The sequence below is a fragment of the Buteo buteo genome, chromosome 21, assembly GCF_964188355.1.
Source record: "Buteo buteo chromosome 21, bButBut1.hap1.1, whole genome shotgun sequence".
Classification (NCBI taxonomy): Eukaryota; Metazoa; Chordata; class Aves; order Accipitriformes; family Accipitridae; genus Buteo; species Buteo buteo.
In genome coordinates, this window is record NC_134191.1 from 3,550,273 (window position 1) to 3,578,012 (window position 27,740).

General features: G+C 38.5%; 1 protein-coding gene across 2 annotated transcripts in view; it reads right to left on the bottom strand.

The window, feature by feature from the left end:
- The window catches only part of LOC142042665 (contactin-6-like), a 150,643-nt gene that overhangs the window by 70,602 nt on the left and 52,301 nt on the right, over positions 1-27,740 (bottom strand). For both annotated transcript variants that reach the window (XM_075052818.1, XM_075052817.1), the window contains exons 3-4: positions 22,628-22,754; positions 13,738-13,862 (exon numbers count right to left, since the gene is read on the bottom strand). In XM_075052818.1, the coding sequence (XP_074908919.1) occupies positions 13,738-13,862; positions 22,628-22,754 (252 nt within the window). The remainder of the gene's footprint in view (positions 1-13,737; positions 13,863-22,627; positions 22,755-27,740) is intronic.

Below are 27,740 nucleotides of genomic sequence, written 5' to 3' on the forward strand. Positions count from 1 at the left end.
TCTGTATGCAGGAGTCCGAGCTCTTTCATAGCATGTTTATAGTTCGGTTATACAAAGCAGCTCAGCTTTTCCTAGTGTGCTGGAGAGGATATTTTCATCCCATTATGCTTACTAGTGAATCACAGGTGTAAAAAAAAAAAGTAGATATGGTCATTTAATCTATTTGTCTGGCCCATGACAGGTACAAGCATCTTGCGTCCTTCCTAACAGACACTTGTTTAACCCATTTTTAAAGATCTCTAGGGAGGGATGTTTTCTTTAGACAGTCCATTCCAGTGCTTGACTCTGAGGTCTCCATCACACTGCATATTTACAAAACCCCACCCCCCCAAAATTTAGTAGGCCTAAACAGGAAGGATCTTTTTTTTCTATCTGAAGTTGATATTGGTATATAATTGTACAACATGAATTTATTCAGTGCTTCTCTCTAATAAAGAATCATTGCATATGAAAAAGAAAACTCTGAAAGAGAAACAAAGTGAAATGAGTAAAAATAACTCAACAGGAGAGTCAGTCTTACTTCTGTCATCATCTTTATTGGACCCTTTCTCCAGGCAGGCAGCATCTTCTATGAAATATTATGACACCTCATTCAGATGGGATTCAATAATGAGTTATAAAATTGTCTATCTTTGTTATGTAGCCCAGGGTGATAAAGAGAGGGAAGAGGTGGACCATCAGAAATAGTGTTTCTTTTTGCTGGAAGCAATCTTTTTGCCCAAAAGTTTTTTGCATCCATTTTCCCCCCTATGGGGTTGTGTGTATTTTCAACGATTCATTGCAATCTAAAATGTGTTAAATGTATATAAAAAAAATAACCTGAAGATGAATATAAACATAGATATTCTACTTTTCTCTTGTCATTCTGAAAACCTGGCCACTACTCAAAACCACTTCTCTTTGCCCAGAGCGGGCATTTACACCAACAAAGCACAACCACCCTCTTCTCCCAGTTACTGTTACCTAGCATAGCTTTATAACATAACATGACATAATCTAATAAAGCATAATGTTGCTTGTCAAGAAGAGTATCAAATAAGATCACTAAGATCAGGTGTTTGGCACACATTTAGATTGCTAATATGCACTTAGGAATAGTATGACTATTTAACAGATGGTATATTTGCTAGCTTCAGTGTTTCTGCAGAGATCTATAAATAAATTATCACCTAGTTCCTACACAATTCCTTCCATTCTTTGTCTGTATTTATCTCACTTTATGAACAACAAGTTCCCTCACACTGCATTGCTCTCAGCTGCAAGTTTTAACAAAACCCCAACTTTTTTCCAGCACTGTGCATGTTGGCAGATTACTATTGGTATAGCACAATTAATCAGTTGGATGTGATAATGAGGTCATGTAGGCTAAGCAAAATGCTCAGATGAACAAGTGATTCTTCACAGTGAAGAGTGGAAATATATGGACTCAGCTGTGTGTGGCAAGAAGTCATCATCTTCAGCTGGGGACATTTGCAGACCTAAGCAAGAAAGGTATGTGCTAGGAACAAGCAAAACATATGGCATTTTGTGGAAACTGAATTAGAGAATGACAGGGCTCTCTCTGATGGAAGTGGGAATACTTGAGGTGAAGGAGGCTTTCAGCTCCTTACCAGGTATGAATGGGGAGAAGGAACAGGCCAGAGCTTTTTTCAGCTGGTGTAAGTCAATAGTACCCCATTGGGGTCAAGGAAGTTATGCTGATTTATGACAGCAAAGGATATGGCCTGCAAATCTTTGATATAGATATTCAATTACAATAAAAACAGATGTTGAGAAGAATAGCAGTTTTGGATGAGGATGACCATCGGTGTAGCTTTATTGAGTTCAGAGCTGCTGTTGAGAGAAGGCAAGCAAACCCACAATGGTGGGTGTGGAGTTTACCTGAGGTGGTGATCTATGGAGATAGAAATTAATTGTAACTGATATACACAAATATTTCCTGCTAAAGTACTTGTGTTAATTAAGAGGCTAATTAATAGGTTCAACCACACAGTATTTTTTCTGTAGTGTTTTAAAGCTCAGCACTAACATAATTGCTGATTGTATCATGAATATATCTCTTCTAATTTCTCTACCACCACCACTATTACTTACATATCTGGGTTGTTTGATTTTTTTTAATATAAAACTGCCTTACAAATGTTAGAGTGGTAGATTTTAACTTGCACAACAGAATGTATGAAGACATGGTCAATTTTCCTGGGATTAGGGAACTACTTAAATATGTCTGATAGGAACAAAAACCTAATCACAAGTAGCAACTCATTCGTTTCAACCTCCCAATCATGTGTTCGAAATACCTTAAACTGCTCAGGGATAGAAGTAGCACTTCCAAACCAGTCCGTTTTAAGAACAAGCGTAGGAAGGCTCTGTATTACTGAATAGCAAACAAGGAAACTGGGGTATTTTAATATATGAAATTGTTACAGACAATTAGAGAAAGTCCAATTTATCACCTTGCATAATTACTAACAGTTCATCTGAATTAATGTAATTTCATGCTTTCTTGAAGTTTTGATTTTTTTATAAATGTTTTGTCATTACATAATCCCAAATATTATAGTTGTAATTACTTGTTATTGAAATGTGCAATGAATGTTAAGGCATTAGTAGTAAGAGCACTTTACAAATTAGCTATGCTCCTGAGGACAAATCAATAAAATTTTTCATGTTTCCATGAGGCTGTGTCAAATTGTGATATATCACATCTGTTCCAGTTTCTTCTGTTTCTCTTATTGGCTATGATATATTGCAATATGATCAGTGTTACTGGATGTGATGTATCACAATAGAAATTCTCTCACAGGGAAATGGGATAAAAATTACAACCTCAGCAGTTTTTAAAAGAAGCTCATTGTTATGACTTGCTGTAAGTGTTTCTAACACCTGTGTTATGAGCTGACAATTAGTTACCTCCACTTGCCTGTGACTGTAATGAATTAGAGGGCCCAGTGGTAAGCATGGGTCTGAATTCAGTGCCTAATTCAGAGGAATCGGGTCTGTTATAACTGCAGATAGAAAAACTGGAACTTACTGGATCTTTTAAATTATCTCAGATTCTGGGAGGTCCCATACTTGGCCAGATTTGGGGGTTGTTTGGGGTTTTTTTTGTGTACAAGAAGTCCCAAACTTTTGTTGGGCTAAAACACTTTTAGATACAGACTGTGCCTGTTGCCAGAAGGTTGTGATCATCTGTTCAGACCATTCCAGAAGACCTCCTATGCATCTAGCCATGTCTCTTGCTTCTCCTCAGTATTGTTGTACTGATTTGCCTTGTAGGAGACTAGTACCAACCTCTTGCAGCTTGGTTACCAATAGGGTGTATTATGAAAATATCCTTCTTTCTCCAGATATCTCCTAAAGGAATGGCTAATCTCATTTCCTAAACTTTGACTGGAAAGTAAACTTTTTTCAGCTTTCAAAACTGTAGTAAACATGCTAAACCCTCTGACAGTTCCTTTGTCTTGATAATAGTGTCAATACATTAATATTTTCCTGTTACCATCTAATCTCTTTTTTTTAAATGTTCTAATTGATTTTCTATGAATTTAATTCTAAGATTAAGAGCGTTTTATCTCTAATTAAGGTGTCTGAAAGCTGCTTAGCATTTCCCATTTCCTGATTTTCAAATACTTGCATTTTCCACTAAACACCTTCTGGGTTCTTCTGCTCCTTCCTTGTTTGAAGTACGTGTGAGCCTCCGCTTTGTGAGTGTTCTAACATCACAGGGTCTGTAGGACTTGAGGCTGCTTCAGCCAGGATGAGCCTGGGTAACACCTGAGTGTCTCCTTTCACCAGGACAGGTTAAAAATCAACTGTAATTCCCACTTTTGTTCTAGTTTTCCACATGAGGTGAACACTGCATCCCACCCTGGTTAAAAGAGAAAGTTGCCCTCTTCTTTCCCCCCTGAAGAAGGGCTGCCGCTCTCACCCCAAAGCCCCGCTCCTCTCTGCCAAACCGAGAGGGGAGAAGCACAATTGCTGGCTCTTGTCCTTCTCCAAATCTGCATAATCAACCAAGGACCTTCATCAGGGCTCCTTTATTTAGTTAAATTGCTTTGGAGCTTCTAAGGGGAGAGGACCTGTAATTTACACATTAGGATGCACACGGGCCCCAGGTCTTCAATTCAGCTTAAATGGTATGAATAGCCAAGCCAGGCACTAATTTTCAAGGTGGGGAACAATGATTTCTGCCACAGCCTGATTGTCTTTTTCAATTAAAGAGTGAAAATGCCCTTTACAAAGTAATATCAAGCTTCTCTAGAGGAAAAAATGGAAGGTCACAATTAAATTAAACAGGGAGAGTGAGGGGGGAAAAAAAATCCTTAGCTGACTTGATTTTTGTTCATGCACCAAGAAACCCAGTGCGAGGAAACATGCTGTGAAGTCATAGTGCTGGTCTACATCTGTTTTGTGTTATTTTTTCCCCTTTTACAGAGTTAGCAGCATAAAATATTAAAGCTCTCTTCTGAACCGAATACAGGACTTGCACCGAGCAGTAAGTGTTGATGCAGCCTTAGGGCTCTTACTCTAAACCCCATCTGCAGGCCAGAGGCATATCTGAGGATCTGACCCTCTCAAAGGGAAGGGAACGTAAGAAATATATTTTTAATATTTTATATTCCTGAACAGTTTTCTCACTTGTCACGGCAGAGTTCATTTGTCACCTGTCATCACAGAGTCACTTTGCCGTCTGCATGAGTTTTCTCCAGATTGGAATGCTCTTAAAAACAGATTTCTCTCCTCAGTCTAAATCTCACGGGCCAGATTTATCCCTGCCAGAACTACACTGATTTGACTGACTTATGCTGGAGGTGGCCCTGGCCCCCTGTGTCAAACTACCTCTTGGCAGGGGTTAACTTTATTTAACTCTTATCCCCAACCAGCTTCTTTCATTTATATTTCCCCCTGCTCCCACAGAGACCTGGTTTCCCAGGAGATCCCCTTCTGCCTCCATGCCCAGGGTCCTGCTGGGTACCTCATGTTAAACACCCCACAGTCCAGCTTCAGGCTATCAATTTATGTTTATAGTGCTTCTACCAACAAGATGATAATATGAGCTAGTAATATGTAAAATAAAAAAATGGCAAGGAAGAGAGGGGTCTCACACACTGCTGAAAGTGCGTAACAAGCATGTCCATGCATATTTTGGCCCTTCCCAAATTCCTGCCCAGCCCTTTGGAGATCTCGATCCAGCACAGAATTACTTCTTGCAGAATTACCTTGGGTTATCCCCAGACACTAGTGCTTTATCTCTCTCATTCCAGCTGCAAAGCCATCAGACTTCCTTCCAATGGGAATTTCAAGATTTACCTGAGTGATTGATGTAAAGGATTTTTGAATGTGAATCTTCTAAGTGGGATTTCAGGTGTAATATTCATCATTAGTTGTTCTGTCAGTAGCATTTAGAAATGAATATTTACAGCTCAGTGCAGGCTTCGTACTAGATATGGTTTGCCTATTGAGAAAAGCTATGCCTGTAGCCTTATTCCTTTGCACTGTGCAAAGTACCAATGACATGCACTGTTTCTCCTTCTTCAACATAAGCTACGGAATAGAGAAGTTTATCTTGTACCTTAAAAGCTTTGTTTCAGACAGGATCAACCTTCACTGCAAAAATAACTAATCAATTAATTTCATTACTTTTATTCAAAAAAAGCCAGTCATTTGTTCCACAGAATTTAATTCAGTATTTTTTTCCCCTTGCAATCGCCCACCTGTAACTTCCTTTTTTGTCACACCAAAGAATGAAGAAGCTCATGTGGACATTATGGATATTTTATTTCATAATTTATTGGAATCTAAGTCATATTGTCTGCAATGAAAGTAGAGCAGATAAAAAGAAAATCACCCAGGCTGCAAATATAGACTGGTTTTATCCTTCAAAAATATTAAATTTTATCAATCAGAATCTAGCAGCTCTGGGACCTGTAGATGCTTTGTTACCTACTATATCTCAATCACATATATTGCTTTTCCAATACAACTTGCAATGGGTTGATTTAGGATAAACACTTTTATAGGAACTGCAGAATAGTAAGTAATATATAACTAAAAGATAATCTTCAAATACTTATACATTCCCTATTACTACTTTATCTGACTAACTCACTGCCTGTACCGCTCCTTACAACATCTCTGTAATGTATGTTTCCATTTCGCAGATAAAGAATTCCTGTATGAGAGGAGTGAGAGCCTTCTTTTATTATAAAAGTTTAAGCAACTAACCTAATGGAATAAAAAAGCTTTAACAAAGTGTCCTGATACAGCACAGCCTTGAACATGGTGGTAAGTACTCTGAGAGAGATGTTTAAAACCATTTGAGAGAGAAAAAAATGCAGCTTGGGTTTCTGATGCTGCTTGGTCTGCTATGACATTAAATAAAAGGGGAATGTTGCTACCCTCAGCTCCAGTTTATGTGTTTAGCAAGAGAGAGGAGGTCATGACTGCATTTGGTGTCGAAGGACATTAGGTGGGCTTTGAGAACACGGACTCAAACCTTTAGGGAATGATGGAGAAAGCAAAACCCCTTCATTATGTAGACATACCCATATCTTCTGGGTTTAAGATTCCAGGCTGTTCTTTCTGTCTTCAGGAATGTCTGGATATTTGCATAATCCTATTCTTGTAGTAGCTGAGCTTTAAAATAGAAACACTATTATCACCCTGCCTTGTCCTGTCAGCAAGCAGGTGAAACCCTTCCAGGCTTCCTGCTTCATCACTGCTGGATAGTGGTTGATGGCTCCTGCTTTTCCTTAAGCCTGTGAGAGCCTGTGTGTGCACAGATTTCTGCAAAGAAATAAATACTGGAAAGCTCAACAGAGATACGGAAGATGAGCTGAACATAGTGAGGTCTTGCAGTATTTTTGGTCTTTGAGTGAGAGAGCGGCATTGTTTATAGTCAGTTTTCTGCAAATATTCCACTCAAAGTAGCCTTGAAGGAAACAGTGCCCCACTTCAGAGTGGCTAGAGCAGTGTACAGACCCCTTGCAGCAATGCATATGAGGTTCTCACCATGTTTTTCCTAATTTTGGGGGGGAACATTGTGAAGAAGAGGGAAGAAAGAAAATATGCCTGAGGCTGCTGGGTCTGCTCCATGGAGAGCATCCATTAAGCAAAGACCTTGATGTAGACTCCCACCATGGGGAGCTGCTGCAAGGGAGTGCTGGAGCTTTGGCACGGTGTCCATAGCGATCAGAACTGATAAATGAAAGTTCCATTCCTTTTTACTCCAGGCAGAATTTTGACAAAATATGGGCTTTATTTCCAAGTAATAAACTGAATTCTTGGTATTTTTACTGTAACTTGTTCTATTCAGAAGCTTGCACTCCACCTATGCATACACAGGGAGAGGTAGGTACTGCTACTGTAGTTATATTGGATTATTTAACTGTGGTTAAAAATCCAAAAAGCAATTTTGAGCTATAAGCCTATTTAGTGACATAAGGAGAGATGACAGTAGTATTTCCATCCTCCAGACAAGATTGATCTGCAGGGAGTGTTGCTACTGCAGGTTACATTTTTTTTCTCACCTGCTCACGGGAAGATGCAGATTGTGAGGTGTTGCCAAGATCATCAGGAGGGCTGTGCAGAGCCTGAAAGGACACTGGTTTATATCTGATTCTCCAGATATCTGCAAGTTGAGATATGTTTCTGCATTATATATATATAGGGAAGCCCTTTCAAAAGAGAGGTAGGCTTAATGCATTACTTAGCATTTGTAGGTTATAGAATGATGTGAATAGATGCGACTCTATGACTTTACCTGAAGTGTCCCTACAGAGAATAAGGGAACGTAGCAAATGAAGTAAAGCTTTGGGGGATGAAAGTTTGCTGGTGACCTGCTTCTGCCACTGGAAAGCTGAGCTCTTCCTCCTGTTTGCTCTTCAGTTATCAGTTGGCCATCCCTGAGTACCTACTGAATGCTACATTGAGAAGCATATACCTCCTTTTGAAAAAGTGAGATGTTGCAGTGTTCATTCTTGCAATATAAGCTGCTAGACAGCCTGATCAGTATGCCAGCCCTCGCATGCAGTGATGAATTAACAATCAGTTTAAAGACCCAGAGAGCTTTACTCAAGGTGGTAGTTACAACATCTAGCACACCTTTTAATCAAATACAATTGTTGCAGAGGGATTTCTGGACACACACAGTACCACAATACAACCAATCCAGAAGTGTATGTGCCATTTAAAGTAAAATTCATGCATGTCCAGACTTTGCAAATTCAGACTATCTGATCTAAGTGTATTGATTTTTCCATTTTCTGTTTCAAAGCATATACTACAAGTAAAAAGGGTTATGACATTTTGAGGCGTGCTGTATTGCTTTGTGATGTTTCTGTAATTTGTGCGCAGTCAAAGGTAAATAACATGATGAAGTAATCAGATGAAAAGTGGGCTTTCATGCTAGCTGAGCATCTCGGAGACAGTGACTCTTAACAGGGCTTTGCTAATGCTCAGACTGTCATGATGTAGCAAAGACTAAATGGACTTGAGTGCTTTTAATATATTTCCCCTGAAATGGTTAAATGCTAATGATGGACTATTATGTTTCAGAATGGAAAAACTCTGTCAAGGAGGAATTATTGCCTCTTTAATTTGTTATTTCAGCAAAACTGTGTTGTCTTCTGTCTATCTGACGAAAATCATGTGAGAGCACTTGGGAGACGCAGATTTTATTCCAAGTGCTCCAGCACTATCACTGTCATCCGTGCTGCTATGAGCACGTTGTCACTGGCCAAGAGGAGGGAGGATGTGCATATTTAGAAAAATGCTATTGAGAATAAGCACCAAGCAAAACCCCTAAGCACCCATTTGAAAAACATGAGAATATGGTTGCAGCCCAAAAATGCCAGGGAAAAATCCTTCCTTGGTCTGTAGCATGGGGCAAAACTTTTAAATACGTAGTCTAATGTCTCCACTGTGTGCCCTCCTGTGTGGTTCAGGACAAAATGACTAATCCTATTCATGAATTTAAATTGTTGTCACTGTTTGTCAGAATTCATGATTAATAATGGGAGCCTGAAGTCTGAGAAAGCCGCAGTCATCATGACTGTCTATCAGCGATGGTAGGACAATTTGACTGAGAATCTAATTTAAGATCCCTAGGCAGCTAGCTGTTTTCAATTAATACTGAATTTTCTGGGTTTATGCCCTGAATAGTTATGAATTAGGTTCACACGTGATTCTTTTTCATGGTTGAGTACTTTATTTTCTAGTTTGTATAATTGCACTTCTTGTTTCTTGTACATATCTCTTAATGTCTCTGTTATAGACATGTATGAGAACTAAAAGAATTGGTAACAGGCCTGGACAGGCTGTTTTACTGCAGCTAGTTATGGGGATTTCCCTCAAGACCAGTTGTTTGCGCACAGTTACTTTTACTTAAAACTGATGAAATAATTAAAACAAATCCCCTGTGTGCCGTGGGATAGAGTCCTGGTTGAAGCCATATTTAAGCAGTTCTCTAACAGGTTTTTTGTTTGTCTCTTTTAAGGCATGAAATGCAATTTAGATGTTCTTCATTAATAAAAACAGATTTTTGCAAAACATCAAATTAATATGCATATAAATGCATCTTGGCACCACAGAATAGGAGAAACTCCAGTTTTACTGATCAAAATACTTCTTTAAACCTGGATGCTTTTTTCTTTTGTGAGTTTTGAACACAACTGTGATCCCCCTGTCTCTGGCTCAGAGGCGATAGCCGCTGTGTTTGTGCCTGCTTGGGCTCTGTGGTGACTTCAGGAGGTGGCTCTGCTGGTGGCTGGGCTTGGGGCAGCTGCTTCATCAGCGGTGTCAGCTCCGATGTGCATGCAGGAGAAGCAAAACCTGGGACATCTGGGACACTTGTGCATAAGCATCTTCATTTTGGTTTGGAAAGTGAGTTGTGTAAAACTTGAAGGAAAACCTCCCATGTCCCCATCTCTTTCTTCAAGCTGCTTCTCTTGCATAGCTCACAAAGATGAACTCCCCATGGAGTTGTCTTTGACCTTCCCTTTATGTAGAGCTGAAGCATTACTGGTGACCTTGTGTTGGATGTCAATACTGAACTTGGAGGGGGGAAAGTATCATCTGGGTGGCATGTCATGACTTGGGAGCAAAGCTCAAAACTCAAATCTGCACGAGGACCCCTGTGTCTGCGACAGGCTACACAAGCTGGGATCTGACACCAATGCTTTTTAACCAGATGGAAGATCCAGATCAACAACTCCAGCTCTTGAAAAGCACAGGTTAGCTTTTCAAAATGTACCGCTTGCTGGGTAGCAAGAGATGCACAGGATTTATAGGGAGCTTTCAACTTTATTTATGACAAAACAAACCTTCTCCAGGAAGTATGAATAACGTAGGACTGCCATCCTATGTATCCCGCTAATGCATTTATATGCTCTTGCTCTGCTCTCTCTCACTGATGCTGTCTCTCATTTTCAGCTTGTAGCTTTAATAATCTATGCCACTTCCTTCTGTACAATATTCCTCCTGCAGCTTTCATTTGACAGCTCTGTTTTTAATAGAGGATAAGCATGAAACTCCAGCTGAATCTGAAGACATATTTCTAATCTCATACTGCATTTATTTTGCTACTTGGAGAGCTCACTATCTTGAACAGAGGAAAAAGCATTTTTCACATATTAACTTGAGATGTACAATAGGTTTCCAGAGGTATCATTAATTTAAGCTCAAACTCAGAGTTAGTTATCTTGTAGTAAAAAGACAAATACGCATAAACCCTGTTACTTGGATAATAGGCTTGATTCAATTATTTATCACGGTGATTGCAATAATATGCCAGGCAGCTCGATTCAGGGAAGAGTCCCATTTTGTTAGGTATTGAATGAAGGTGTCATAATATCAACATGCCTGCCTGCCTGGATTTTAAGATATAGCCTGAAGTATTGGTTGAAACAAAGTAAATTGGATGGCAACATGAAAATAAGAAATAAGAAAATGTTAACTGTGAAATAACTGTTTCAAGGTAATTTGTTCCACTGTTCTCATCAGGTCATTATAACATTTTCCATGTACTGTTTTTTTTCTATTGTAAGACAAGTTAAAACTCATAGTTTAACAGTGATGTCACTAAATTGAAGCATTTTCCTGTATGTTTGTGTTTGCCAATGTAAATGACAACCTTCAATTTGTCTGTCCTCTCTCTTTCATATGGGAAAGGATGTAAACATCTCACCACTAATGAAAAAGTAGTGTGCTTCTTGAATATGGGATATATTTACCATTATATGGTTGCTGTTAAGAACTGGAGGATTAAAGCAGGATGGTATCTGTGGGTTTGTCTGCTGCTGTGGACAAACAAGACCCAACCTTGTTGTGACCTTCTCCTTGCAGTAACTTTGGGAAGTGTCTTGGGGGGGGTATGAAGCTGAAGTAAAGGAACTGCTTGATGTTTAGCCCATTTTGATTGTTGTATATTGGCATGAGACTTCAAGCTATTAGTGAGTCAAGTATGTCAGAGGGAATGCTTCACCAGCATGGAATATTAAAGAACTGGTGTTTAACAGCTGAAAATACTTAATGCCATCAATGAAGTCCATTTTTTGGCAAACAGGTCCTCTAGCTGCTAAGTGGCATCAGCTGCATGGCACTGAGATCTGCTTTCCCTCAGACAGGCCAGAAATCATATGTGATTTCTTTCAGGTTTGTATGTCTGAGCACAGACCCCTGGCCAGCGGCCGCACCAGGAGTGAGGGAGTTGCAAGAGGGCTCTGCAGAGCCACCTTGCTCTCCATGGGAAGGTGCACACCCATATTTAGATCCTTAAACTCGGTCTTGTAAAGAAAATGGTGCATTGTGGTGTACAATTTCTCTTTTCTACCAGGGAAAACTTCCAAAGGATTACATTTCCAACAAGAGCTTGAAGGTGAGACACTTCTGTGCCAACCAGCATCCTTCATTCCCCTGAGGACTGTCACAGATGCATTTGTGAGTGTAGGGACGAACATGGACCAGTGTCCTGACAAAGGACTTTTCCCTTCTCTCTTCCTTACCAGTGAGGTTTTCCCCATAAGCTTTCTTTCCCTTCTTTCACTCTTTCAGCTTTCTCCAAATCTTTCTCCTTGCAAAGAGTTAAACCAAGACAATTTTCCAGAGCCAGCTTAGGTCCTACACATGGTTATGAAATGGTGATATATAAAAGTAAACATAGAAAACCATCGGAAGGAAGCGCAATTAAATATTACGCGAAGGAGCACTGGCCAGAAGAGCTGTTTATATACCCCAAAAGCTGATGCACCAAGTCAGTGTGATTCCCTGGGGGCTTGGAGAGCAATGAACAGGAAACCAAAGTGGTTCCAAGAATTTGAATTGGGGATAGAATTTTCCAGAAAAAGATTAAATCATTGAGTAATATGATACACTGAACAATCACCAGAGCCTTTTCTCTTTCACAGATATCCCTCTTTTTCCCTTTCCCACCCCTTTTTTATACTTCTTTTGTGTCTTTGTTTGAAGGTATTCCTTTTCTTTAGGTCTTTTCCCAGCTCCATTCCTGGCCTATCCTGGTTCCTTGGGGATTAGAGATTCCATAGACAATTTTGAGGTGGCTGTCTATTCTTGCTTCTTTCTAAAATGGGATTTGTTCTGTCACTAAACAATTCTCATCTCCAGATCTTGAAATAATTTCCCATATAGGAAGGCTGGCTTGCAAAAATGTTTCAGAAAAAGTGGGAAAATAATGAATCAAATTTTTTGTTTCCATTTGACCAGCTCTTGGGAATAAAAAGCTCTTTGAAAAATTCGGGGTAGAACATCATTAAATGAGATACTAACGATATAGCATTTGATCAGCTCTACTAAAAGAGAGTCTCTGAACCATCCTGACCTCTAATGTCTCCTTTGTATAACCCCTGCGACATGAGATTTGCTATGAGAAATGGAACAAGTTTAATAATTAATACGTTTGCTGGTCTCTGAAATAGCGACACAAGGTTGGCTTTAGACACATATTTTATTAATGAGGTTTGAAAACAATTGCTTTCTCCCAGCAACAGACCTTTATACTGAAGAAAAAGGAAGGGAGGTAGTATCTGGGGATTTTTTTGGTGGTGGTGGTGTTGGCCCCCCAGGGCATTAACAGAATTCAGTCACCACATACAAACGTCGTGAAAAAGATTGTGAAGTTGTGAAGAAGTGAAATGGGAAGCAAGCCTGAAATAAATTTTAAATTCTCTCAAGACAGCGTATGTGCTCTACCCAATTGAGCTGAAATAGCAAACATTTCAGAGCATAGCTCACAGTTTTGCACACTGGGTAAGGAAAAAGAGTGTTTCTTATTCTGTTAATGTAAAAAAAATCAGTGTGGCAATTAGGGGTACAATGTTTTTATAACTGGGACCTCATTATGCTATAGAAAATAGAAAGCCTAACTTTTTGCAACATTTCCCCCACCACCACAATTGTAACTACCTGCAATATAGCAAAGCAAGCACTGTCTTACAAAGTGGAAATGCCTTTATTAAGTGAAAATAATTGCACTTATCTTCCTTGACCTTTCAATTTTCTGAAAGTTATTCCTGTTCCTGAGGGCTAGCAGCCATCAGATGTCTGTTTTTGTTATTAATATTTACTAGGAACGATTTTTTTAAGAATAAACACTGCTGAAGTAAACCAAACCTTTTGAACAGAATCACCAATGATACTTTAATTATCCAATAAATTACAGTTCATGTGCAGAATTAATCGGAAAATAATGCTCTAATATATATGATCTTCCCAACTTACATGCAAATTGAAGCTTTGCCTTCCTGCTCAGAATTGTTCCAAATGAATTTGTGGCCAAACACTGGTATGTTCCAATATCCTGTTTTTTATGTGGGTTATTGATTGCCAAGCTGCCTCCAACCAACCTGTAGTGATAACTCATGGTAAGATCAATATCTGTGCCATTTTGCTTCCACCTTTGAGGGGAAAAAAATCAAATTATGCTTATAATTTACAGAGCCTATTCATATTTATCTTAAATAGTGTGCTGTAGCATACCTGTAATGATAAAAATGTAGTTAAATATCACAAAATTATATCATTTTTCACACAAGACTGCTTCTTATATCAATCTTAATGATATCAGTAATTCTGTCCTTTGAAAAATCTTTACTGCTTTTATGCTAGTCACCAGTGTTCATTCAAATGTCTACAAAAAGTAATTATAACTTATTCATACAAACTAAGTTATCTGTCCAATTGGGAGTATGGTATATACCTTGACTACAGCTACCTTATTTTTTATAATATAAATGGTACCTGAATGTACTTTACAGTCCTTGCAAATGATGTCATAAATCTGGTTACAAAAATGATTTGGAGATATAGATCAGCAAGGATTACACTTCAGAGGACAGATGAAAGCAGAGAGAGAAGTTTTTTACACAGCAAATTTGAGCCTGATAATTTAATGATGAGAATGCTGCTATTTTAAAACATGATTTGTCCCTGTTAGTCCACAAAGTAGAAAATGGATTGTGTCTGCAACATTACACAGCTATTTACAAATGTCAAAATCAAATTTATATTTCAAAGAAAACAAATATTATATGTTTTAAAGAAGGGAAATTTTGTGGCTTTACTGTTAGTCACATAAGAGTTGAATTTTTATTGTCCACATGAGGTCCAAAGGAAGAATAAAGGACCTCAGTCACTGATGCCTGCAAGCTTTGGGCTTGCTAATGCCACACTTTAGGTTGTCAGCAATCCTAAAACTACATAACCACATCTTTTCTCCTCCTAATTTTATACCACAACCATTTCTCCAGCCTGTATAATTTCTGGTGACCTATGTGGGTGTGATGCCTACCCCTCCATAGGATGCAAAGACCGCAAAAGAGTTGCTAATGGCTCACTTCGGGTTTGCAGAAGGCTTTATGGTGGTCCTTGAAACAAGGGCAATTGTCTCCTTGTTGATTATCTGAAGGATCACAACATAAAAAATTTCTGTTTCTTGTTATTTGCAGAGGTGAACTGACAGTGATGGTAGTTTCCAGTTAACAAATTGAAGCAAACTTGCACCATAACTGTATTCCTGGAAGATTTGACCTGGATATGCAGCACAATACTTTACTTCCATCACCCACAGACCTTCCTCTACACGATCAGACTGCACAGGTAGTTGTTCTTTTGGGGGAAGATTTTCAAACTGTGCTGTGAAACGCAATTCTGTGTTCCAAGGGAAATCTTGACAAATATGTACAGAGGAAGCGAGGATCCTGACCTTTTGAGTGGGCACTTGTTGTTTTTAAAGATGAGTAATGACTGATTAAAATATGAAATCAATTGAATTCTGTGAACAAATTCTAGTAACATTAAATAATTTACCTGGGTCTGCCAACCACTGACTTAATCAACGTTAAGAAATTTAGATGCAACAGTGGACCATCAGTAATTCTTCCTACCAATTGCAGCTGATTTTTGACCTTTCCATACCTCTGCTCTATTCCTTTTTTATGTTTTGCTTTAGTTGGTCTAGGTTATTGCTGCTGTTTTAGGGTATTTTGGGAGGGTGGGGGGGTGGTTTTTGGTTTTTGTTTGGTTGGTTGGGTTTTTTTTTCCCCAAAGATGAGCAAAATCTTAGCTGGTGCCCATCCGTGAGCCTGCTCTGTGAAGCAGTAGTCTGTATCAATGTTAGGATTTTGCCATATTCATATGGTACATGCTGTCTAAACCTTTCAATTTTCTAATATAGGATATTCTGGTATTTAGTTTGCCAGTTCTCTTTAACTTTGGAATCAATCACTGAAATAACTGCTGTCATCATTACATGGCTCCCAATTAAGCTCTATAATTGTTTTTCAAAACAAATGCAAAGTTGTTGGCTTAGTTGCTGCAAATGAATTCTTCACAGTATCCCCATAATCATTCTAATCACCGTGGTACAATGATTATTAAACTTTGCATATAGATCAGGGGTTCATCTCCTGGTGTGGGCTTTTTCCTAATTAAAATGTTTACATCACTGAAGAAAGTGAATTAATGAATTCATATGATAGACAATGATTTAATGACTTTGTGTGTTCTGCAGTATACTGTCTAATACACAGAAATCTTTGAAGGATTATTTTAAGAAAATTTTAATGTAAGCCTGTTAAAGCAAGGATCACCTACATATTTTTGTGAACTTCTTCATTAAACCATTGGAAAATACTTTTCATTAATTATAGGGAAAGCATCCTGGACCAATTGTTTCAGAACCTAAACTTTTTAAAAAAATGCTATATTCTGATGCTTGATTCATTAGTTCCCTAGGAATGTAAGACTTCTCAAATCGTATTGATATGTCCAAACTTAAAAAAAAAGACTGTGTGTTTTATGAACTCATAGAACAAATGATCATATTCTATTTGCTTCAAAATCTAACTTTTTATAGAACACCAGTTATAAAACATTCCCCACAAATTCTTCATTAAGTTAAAGACTTTCAGAACGTATATATGTGGGACCTCCCCCCTCTTCCCATCTTGATTTAAAGATCTTAAGCAAGAGGTAGTCTATTCTCTCTTGTTCTCTTTTCTTAAATTGTTGCCGATTTATCCTAACATTCAGATATACCAATATACCAGTATTCTTCCAAGCCACTGGGTTACGTTAAATCTTTGATGCTGGGCTTACTGGGAACTTCCTTCTAAAGTACACTGCAGTCAAATCACTGATATAAGGGTAAACTTGTAATCTATGGTGATTTCCTCTTATTTATATTACTTAATCAATACTTGTGATTTGCTATTCAAATAGTCTCCATCTCCAAGCAAATAAAAATGAGGAGTAGTAGTATTTATTAATGGACATGAATATGTGAGTAATGTATATTTACAATGCAACTGCAAATTATGCAATCTGTCTTTAGGGTAATATCTTATAAGAGAATTGTGGAAAAAATATAATTAATTTCTATCATGTTTTCACACTGAAAAAATATTGATCTAACTAAAAATGTTCAAAGAAGACAGAAGAACAGAAAGCTTAGAAAAATGGTGAAATATTAGAGATCCTTGCAGAATACAAATATTCTTAGGACTTGTTTGAGAAATGTCAATGTTTCTTTATACTCAAGTTGACTGTTAAGCTGCATACCCACAGGTTTCTCTGGTGTTTACACTTCCCTTATCCTCTCTGAGCAGAATTTCTTCTGGGCCACGTATCCACTGACACGGCGATCCTGACACCTCTCCCTATGTGCCGACCCATGTGCAAGGAAATCCACCAGAGCTGAGGAGATGGAGTCCTCAGCCCAGAGCTGCCACTTTATAGGAAAAATGCAAGTGCGAGGTATCTGACTTGCAATCCAACACGTACACAGGCTCATAATGATCCTCAGAGGAGGAGTTGGTTTAGAATCATAGAATCATTTAGGTTGGAAAAGACCTTCAAGATCATCGAGTCCAACCATCAGCCATGCCCACTAAACCATGTTCTGGAGTACCCCGTCTACTCGCTTTTTGAATATCGCCAGGGATGGTGACTCAACCACTTCCCTGGGCAGCCTATTCCAGTGTCTGACAACCCTCTCAGTAAAAAAATTTTTCCTAATATCTAACCTAAATCTCCCTTGCCTCAACTTGAGGCCATTTCCTCTCGTCCTATCTCCAGCCACCTGACAGAAGAGACTAACACCCACCTCAGTACAACCCCCTTTCAGGTAGTTGTAGAGAGCGATAAGGTCTCCCCTCAGCCTCCTCTTTTCTGGACTAAACAGCCCCAGTTCCCACAGCCGCTCCTCATAAGACTTGTGCTCCAGGCCCCTCACCAACTTGGTTGCCCTTCTCTGGACATGCGCCAGGCCCTCCATGTCTTTCCTGCAGTGAGGGGCCCAAAACTGAACACAGGACTCGAGGTGCAGCCTCACCAGTGCCGAGTACAGGGGAACAACCACCTCCCTGCTCCTGCTGGCCACACTATTTCTGATACAGGCCAGGATGCCGTTGGCCTTCTTGCCCACCTGGGCACACTGCTGGCTCATATTCAGCCGGCTGTCAACCAGCACCCCCAGGTCTTTCTCTGCCGGGCAGCTTTCCAGCCACTCTTCCCTAAGCCTGTAGTGCTGCCTGGGGTTGCCGTGACCGAAGTGCAGGACCCGGCACTTGGCCTTGTTGAACTTCATACAATTGGCCTCAACCTATTGACCCAGCCTGTCCAGATCTCTCTGTAGAGCCACCCTACCCTCAAGCAGATCGACCCTGCCTCCCAACTTGGTGTCATCTGCAAACTTGCTGAGGGTGCACTCGATCCCCTCATCCAAATCATCGATAAAGATATTAAACAGAACGGGGCCCAACACCAAGCCCTGAGGAACACCACTTGTGACCTGCCGCCAACCGGATTTCACCCCATTCACCACAACCCCCTGGGCTTGGCCATCCAACCAGTTCTTCACCCAGTGAAGGGTGCACGTATCCAGGCCACGAGACGCCAGTTTCTCAAGGAGTATGCCATGAGAGACAGTGTCAAAGGCCTTGCTGAAGTCGAGGCAGATAACATCCACAGCCTTTCCCTCATCCACAAGGTGGGTCACCTGGTCATAGAAAGAGATCAGGTTGTTCAAGCAGGACCTGCCTTTCATAAACCCATGCTGACTGGACCTGATCCCCTTCTTATCCTGGACTTGCATGCGAGTGCTCTCAAGACAAGCCGTTCCATAATCTTCCCCGGTACCGAGGTCAGGCTGACAGGCCTGTAGTTCGCCGGATCCTCCCTCCGACCCTTCTTATAAATGGGAGTCCCACTGGCAAGCCTCCAGTCCTCTGGGACCTCCCCTGTTGACCAAGATCGCTGATAGATGATGGAGAGTGGCTTGGCAAGGACCTCTGCCAGTTCCCTCAGTACTCTTGGATGGATCCCATCAGGTCCCATAAGTTTCAAGGAGATAAAACTGCTGTTTTGTCACCTACCATCTTTGATATTTTGGTAGGGAAAATTTTAACTTTTGAGACAAGATTATGGTTTCTGGTAAGTGGATATTTAACCAGGAAATTTCTGATCATATCTGTAAGGATACTGTACAGTGCTATGCAATGTCTAACTAGCTATAACTAAATGAGTCCCATTTCTATGATTAATGAATCTGGAAAAGAGCATTGTTGCATAGAAACTATTTAGGAAAAGGAAACATTTTCTTTCAGAAGATGTGACTTTTCTGGAAATGAAATGTGAAGGTGTATCAATTTCAGTGAAACTATCAATGTATGAATCTTGAAGCAATTAAGGAATTAGTAAAAGACTCCACTTAGTCAATTTGCAAATATTTTGGATAAATTCAAATGCAATATTTCATTAATCTGTTTTGCTTGCCTTTAGAAAAAGGTACATTTAGAACTATTAGAATTTCCTGCTGAAAGAGCTTTTTCCAGCTCTACAAGTAAAATCCTGGAAGTTTTACAAAGCACGCATGGCTGCATCATGATTTTGTGCCAAAGTTACCATAGCTAGAAGCTCTTACTTGTATATACATCTTTCCCTAATTTGAACTATTTTCTATGTGGATATATGCATACATGATTTAATGAATTATCTTTTCAGTGTACAGCTATAATAAAAGTACGCATTTTTTTTCTATTTTGTTCTGTGTTTCTTAGTTTATTTGTATTCACATGGAAACGTCCTTCCAAGTCACCTGAGATTTTCTTGTAACTGGGAAAAAAACCCTTGCAAAACCACCTAGTATGCGGTATTTCCATAGAGGAAGAAAATAGAAAGTTTGAAAACTATTGACAGTGTACAAGACAACAGAGATTGAAGGCAATTTTAATTCTACTCCACTTTTGAAGCAGAATCTGCAATGAGTCAAGGGACAGCATTTTAGTGAACAAGTATGCTACAGCAGGGTTGTCGTTTGTTTTTGCAGGGTGTGAGTAAGATATATTTTGGGGGTTACTGGGAATCATTCTACGATTTTATACTATGATTATAAACATATTTTATGTCATTTGCAATCATCATAGACTTTGTACTTCTGTTCCCCCCACTTTTATTTGTCTGTTACAGCTATCTTCTGTGGTACTTTGATTTGGATTGAATTTGAATCTCTTGATCTTATTTTACTGCATCATTCTAAGTTATGCTGAAATATTAAAATATTGTTATAATGAATAATGCTTATGCTGCCCTTGGATTTCTTATTTTTTCAATTGACTGCTCCCTGTGAAGATTACTGAGGGAAAAAAAATCCTCAATTTCAAACTTGCATGAAAACGCTAGATTATGTGATTACTCTGGATACTGAATGTAAATTCAGAAAAAGAGCTAGAACTAATCACCTGAGACCAAACAGGAAATGTCAACATACTGCAGAAAACACTTGCTTGGCAGGTCTAGGTGACTTCTTTCTGTCTGGTTTTTTGTTTGTTTGGGGTTTTTTTTTCAGTGTTGTGGAAGGCTAGCTGTACTGAACGGAATGACTTAATGGAAGAAAACTGTGGAACTCTGATATGTTCATGGATTGGCTGTAAGCAGAAAAAGAAGTAAAATTTGTTCCTTTAGTTGATGATAATCCCTCAATCAACTATAACAGAAAAGCTTAAGTGCAAAAAATTATAAATCTAATTTGAAAGGTTATGTTTATTTACCACCAACATCACACAGGGAAACAGTTGAAATAATGTACCTGATATTAAAAACAATTTTGACTTTATAGAAAAAGGCATAATAGATAAAATGGTATTTATCAGGACACCTATATAGATTTCCTAACACGTGCTGATTTTAGGGATACTTCTATCCATATTTTTGTTTCCATTGTGATCACATCCATGTTCTCTGTTACTTCCAACAGTGTCCAACAGGAAATCAATGTCTCTCATTTTTTATTACTTAGCCCTTATGCCTACTTTAATTCTAGAATTCTTGCATTGTGGTTGTTAGACACATGGGATTTTGAAATGAAGTTGCAAAAAGTTACTACTATATTTGACGTGTCTATAAGACTAATATAGTATATAATAAAATAAAACTTTTAGGAAATGCTAAGCATTGTTTCTTTAAAGAAAAGGTATTAATCAGCACATTTATTTATGTAAAATGGCAAATTAGATTGTATATAACTTTATTCCTGTTGTACTGGTTCTGTATTTCTGAATCAAAGAAAAACCTTGCAGTAGTCCTTGCTGTTCTTTTCCATCAGTCAACAAAGGATACAATTAAAATTTCATACTGTGCTTGACTTATCGAAAATTGTTGGAACTTTAAATATATGGGCTCAATCCTTATCTGACAAAACTGGCATTAGTTCTAGTGAAATCAAAGAAAATTGCTGAAGACTTCCCATTCCCTTCAAGTCATGGTGAAAAGCTCCCAAGTTGTAATAGCAGCAGTGATAGCCTGATAACTTCTAATTGACCTAGATGGTTCAGGATCAATCCCCAGATGTTGATCTCATCTTACTAGAGTAATGGAGGGTTTGCAAAATGTCCTTATAGTGCAAATTAAATAATGACTCTAATTAATGGATGGGTGGGAAAAAAGTGAAAGAGAAAATAAGAATATCAGATATATGATTCGAGGAGACTTCATAGCTCTCCTGCCTAATGAAACCTGCTGTCTCTACTATTTGTGCATGTGAGGAGACCATGGTTGGAATACAAGTGTCAATAATTTTTATAGGTATCTGAGGAAGCTGCATGGATATGAAGCAGATGAACGGATGAACTGGAAAGACTTGAAATTCATGACGTGAACCAGTAGATATTCATGTTGAAAACATGAAGAACAAATGGGATGGGAAATAGGTGAGGATTTCTGCTGATAGGAAGAGAAGTTATACTGTGAAAAGGAGGAAAATATTCCTTTACTAGCACAATATTTGGAAACAAATTAATACATGAAGTACAAAAGCCAAGTTGATAACTAGTAGTAGTACTTTACAGAGGAAACTATTGTGTGAGCAATTAAAAGCTATTGAATAAATACTGTCTAAGTATTTGGTAGGACATAATTTTCTCTCAAGTCTTGCATGAATGACTACTTTTTTTTATTTTCCTTTTCCCAGACCATTATTTTCCCCATTCTTTTCTGAATAAAGCACACTGTCATTTTTTTCCAGATTTCCAGCTTTTCCTCTTATTAGACTCAGGTTTCCAGATCCTTGGTGCAACAATCTATGTTTTAAATGATGAGTCCATAGTTACTGAATAAACAAACAAGCCTATGTACCAAGGTTCTATTAAGTGAGTCTACAGAGTATTGTAAGCTAGATATCAGAGCTGTGCCTTGCTGTTTCTCTAAATAAACACTATAAATATACACATGAAATGTTAGAATTAGAAATGGGCAAGGATGTTGCTTTTTTGCTTGCCAAGCATTTATTGATGTACAGAAAGTTTTATCAAATACAAATGTGCAGCATTTCCATTTTTCTATTTTTCACAGCTGTTCTCGTGATTCAGAAGTAATTTTGTATGTTTTAAATTCTTCGGGGATAATTTTCAATGATGTGCTTTCTTTTCCTATGTTAATTATCTTAACAGTAGACTAGCAAAAATATTTTTCCTTCATTCCTCAGATTTACTATACCTATGTATATTCTCACTGTGAGTGCTCAACACATTTTGAGGTATGCATGACGGTGTACTACTGATTAAAACACAGTTAAAAGATTTAGAGTGAGACAATACTTTTCCAAAATTTACTTCACCTGTAGTATGGGAGTGGATATCCTTTAGCTGTACAGTTCAGTAGGATTTCTGGATTTGCTGAGCCCATGGAGTAAGTGATATCATATGGCTCTTGGATAAAAACAGGACCATGAAGGGTTTCTTCCCCTGTGAAAGACAAACAATAATTTAAGATTAGACATCTTTAGCGTGTCCTTATGCATAAGAGTGTCCTTTGGTGTCCTTTGCTTTCGGTCAGAAGTTAAGGTCTGCTATTATATTCAGCAGAGAATCCACCTCCAGACATTTGGCTATTAAGGAGGAAATATTTCAAGCCTGATTGATAATAAAATCGCATATCCCAGGTGCTGGTGATTTATTTTGCAAGTGACAGTGAAGACTAGCTTCTTTGCATATTTCCTATGGAAGCTATATGGCCATTTATTAAATCTCTCCCATCTACCTCATACTTGTGCTTTAGATCACAGCTGGAAGCAGGAAAAGATGAGATTGTGGCTTTCTGTGTTTGGTGCTTCTACCTCCCTGCTCGCCTGGTGAAGTGGATGCGTCAGCCTCACGTCACCCTTTGAAAGACAGGCAGCTCACTGACTGCGGCCAAACTCTGTCAAGGCAGACATTTCGCTATGGTCCATGAGAGTGCATACCGTGGGAGAGGAAGAGTGAGGACCTCTAGCAGACCTGCAGATAGCTTCTAGATTGAGAGGTACATCATGGTGGGGCAGTGGTCCTGGGCTTTCTTTTCCTCTGCCATTTGGCCTCTCTGGTGATGGGCTCCAGAAGGTCACATCACGGTCTAAGGGAATCAGTCATTTCCTTCTCTTCTAACCCTTCATATCCTTTGATATATTACTTTTGTAAAGTTTAGCTGGCCTGGTTTCAGGGTTTTGTTTGTTTTTTTGTTTGTTTTGGGTTCCCACCCCCTCCATTTGGGCCCTTTTAAAACAGAAGTAGTATTAAACAAAGGTTATTTATTCATCATTTTAACTAGAACCTGTATCCTCCTGGTAACCAACAGAGTCTAATTACAGCATGTAAACACAAGGGGACAACAGACATGTGGGCTGGTGTGAGACCCATTTGCTTCCTCAACATCTCAGAGGTTCCTGCAAGGAGAACTTTCATGGACATTAAATGATTTTTTCAAAGCTATAACAGAATACTAGTGATAGAACAAATAAATGATCCCAGATCCTTGAATAAAGCTTAGCAACTGGACCATTCTCCAGTTCTCAGATGTCTTACATGAGTCCAAGAAAGTTTGCAGTACAATTACACGGCTGGGAAGAAGAGGTATTAACCCCAAAACCTAGTTGCTCTACAGTTGTATTCTGGAAGCAACATAAATGTGGGCAGTAATCATGTCTGATTTTATTCATTTATTTTATCTGCTTGTTGGTAACGAGAGAGGGAAGGTACAACCTATTTCCCAAAGGCTTCACCGCACCTTGTGTCATTGCTTCAGTCCTCTAGTTGCCAAGTGCAATCCTCTTGCTCTATAGCTCTGTAATTCCTTAGAGGATTTTCTCAGCTGCTACAGATAGGTCTTCCTCTACTGACACCAGCAGAGTCTCCTCCTGCATCCCCAAAGATGATCTGCCGTCCTGACGCATTAACTCAGCGTGCACCCCCAGGCAGTTCCCCAAGCTTCATCCCAGCCAGGTCAGCCCCGGCTGCTGGCACCCTGTCAACCCAAGTGCCTTCTGCAGGGCTATAAGCAACCGCACAGGGTGCATGTCAAAAATCAGATCATCTGTATCTGCTACCAGCTGTCTACATATTCATCTCCCTTCGTACTTTTCAACCACTTCAGTCTGTTTCCTCTGAATGTTAAAAAAGCCAGATCAGCATTGTTGTCAGCTTTCATCTTTTTGTGACACTTGCTATTTTTCTGAGAGTCCTAATCCTGGAATTGTATGAATAATTTTTATCGGAAGTAATGAGAATATAATATTTAATTTTTTTAAATATCATTGATTTTTAATCTTTATTTTATATCTGAAATACTTTTAACTAAACCAGAAGAGTTAACAACCCCATCTTGCTAGGAGTAAAATTGTTTTGTACTGATGAATGTAGTCAGACTTTTCTACTTCAGTGGATCTAAAGCAAAGAACATCTGGCAAAACTCTAGAGAGTGATGAACAAATGAAAATGTTTTCTACTTAAGCTTTTTTGACCAGAAGCCTTATTAAGGATGGCATCTGATAATCACAGTGTTTTCTACATATCTTAATCAAGATGCCTGTTCCTATGGGTCTGTTAGCCCCATTTACGCTGTATATCCTTCAGAAACTGAGAAAGTCAGCCCAGCTGTGAGTGTGTTCATGAGCAGTACCTGTGAGAAATAGCCTTCAAGAGAATTGGAGTAAAATTCAAAGTAGCAGTCAAAAAAGATTGATTTGTTTTATACCACAATAGCTATTTGGATAGACACATCTCATTTTAAGAATATCTCATGTTATAAAGGAGATAGCGTGGGCATACTAGAAAGAAAAAATACATCCTCTCAGTTTAGGATATAAAATAAGTCAGGCTAGTAAAACAGCTGAGATGAGCTAGTGGTTTGAAGACAAAATATTAAACTTGGCTGAACATTTTATGTGATGTTACAAGTGACATAACAGACCATAAAATGCAGTAAATCACATAAAACCTATCAATTTCCATAACTTTTTCATTCTGTTAAACTTTGCAGACTATAAGCGGACTTAGAGTAGACTCCAAATATTTCATGACTTATCCATAACTAGTGGACACAGGTGAAAATCTCAGAAAATATGAAGCAAACCCAATGAAAGAAGCTGTTGCTCAACTACATTAAAGACATGATAGGGCCTTGATGTTTGCTTTTGGTGGGGTTATTCAAATACCTAAAGATAAGCCTGCATTTCAGCCCTTACTTCTGCCTAGAGCTTAAATTAATTTATTTTTTTTATTCTTTATATTGTGGTTCTGCCAGGGTTCTTTAGTCATAAAACAAGGTGCTGTAGGAAAAATGAGTAACTCGTATCTTACAGTTCCACCTTTCTGATCAGAAAGGTTACACATCTCCCAATATTGACTGAAGACCCCAAATTATTTTTCCTTTATTTCATACTTTCAGAATCAAATGATTGTAAAGTAAACCAGAACTATTTCTATTTCTCATGGTAGTCTTTCTTGTTGTGGGGAGTAGGGGAGAAGACAGTTTGTTCAGCAAACCATGCAAGGCAAGACAGAATGTCTCTCAGAGATGGTGGCTGGATATAGTTAAATAATCTTTGTTTCTTTTCCTGCTACTCTTCTATTTTTAATCCCTTGACAAATTTTAAGACTTCTTTTTTCACTGTTTCTACAATTGATCCCTTGACTTGTCTTTTCTTTGGTAGGAATTTTCTTCCCTTCTGGGTTAATTTACTTAGCCTGTTAGTCATTCTCGTTACCTTCCCAGAACTGCCAGTGAAAAGCTTTTCTAAAGCACCAAAATGACCTAGAGATCATTGCTCCATTTTTTAAATCAATGTAGCTGGGTGGGCCTGAAATTAACAGTGGTGAGCTACCTGATGTACATGAAAATCCCTGGTTTAGCTGATAAAAATGTAAATATTTTGGTAAATCTGGATTTAAATTCCCATGATGAGTTCTAAATGGAATTTAGACTCATTTGTCATTTGCAGACTTTTGAACATCTTAGTTCTTGTATCCCCTTTCAGTGTCCTTAATATAACAGACCCTTATCGTGGTGAATAAGGACACAATAGTTCACATGCATCTTAACAGCTCCTTTACAGTAGACACATTGCAGTCCCTATCACAAAAATATTGTTCATGAATTTTAGTAAGGTGGTTTCCTGGTGTCATTTTGTTTTCACTTTAATATCCTTTTCTTGCTGCCTGATCTGCAAGAGAGAATAACACCAAATCTCTGAGAAATGATGTGCACTTTCAGAGCCAATGGTGTACTGTGAGTCCATCTCTTATTTATAGAAAAGGTCAGGCTGGTCACTTCTAATTTCCTGATGCATCCTTCTGCGTTTCATATAGAGAATGGCCATATATTTCTCCCCCATTCTCCAGATTCAATCCCAGTCACCATGATTTCTCCAGAGATACATGAGACAAATGAATCTTTGTAGGACTCTTTACTTCTGTTAAGATTTAAATAATTAAGATTTTTTAAATCTATTGGAATATGAAGATTTGATTAAATGTATCATTTTCATACATGAAACTTGTGTGTGAATCCTCAGCATGGTGCTTGAAAGCAAATATAAACTCTTGTTATGAAATGTTTTATAAGAAGTTAAAATGTATTTCTTTATGATACCAAATCAGTTTGATCTCCATAAAGACCATAATTATGCTAGTCTGAATTAAAATCTAAAGTATGAAATGAATCAACATTCCTTTATTCTTTATGTGATACTGTCTTCAGCCAATATAGAGATTAACACAGTGCCAACAGAAGAGGAGGAAGCCTATTTTCTTCATAATTATGTATCAGCAGAGAATATCACAGTGCTTTCCTCTCATTGCTTTATGGGCAATGGTTACTTATATTGAGCTATGATTTTCATGTCAGATGTAGTCAAAGAGTTTTTGGTTAGTCACAATAAATATTTAAATACTTATACACTGTCTCATCCAGACAAGGAGAATGAAACACAAATCTGGAGCCCACACTTAATCAACTTAATTTCCAGCCAAATCCTTCTCCCTCTTCTTTCCTGTTGTCTGACTCTGGCTGGCTTCATATTTAGCTCCTTATGAGGTATCTGCTCAACTGGAAATGCTAGGTAATACAGCCTGAGAGCAATTTAGGCTGGCCAAGCCATACAACCTGAGAGCAATTTAGGCTGGCCAAGACCCAGCCTGTAGCATATGTATAGATAGATTAGTAGGCCAATATTGCAAACCTGCTGACTTTTTTTTTAATCCCTTTCCTACCACAGATTTTCCTTTCTATTATGACTTTTTTTGCAAGGTGGAGTCGTAATTACTGTTACTCAAAACAGATCAGTAATATCAGATAAATTCTGTCTGGTGAAACTGAAGGTGTCCTAGAAACATCGTGCTCCGTTTGCAGAGAAAGACCACATAAGGCTTTATGTTTGCCTATGTGAATCAGCTCTGAGCAGGCAAACTCGAGAGGAT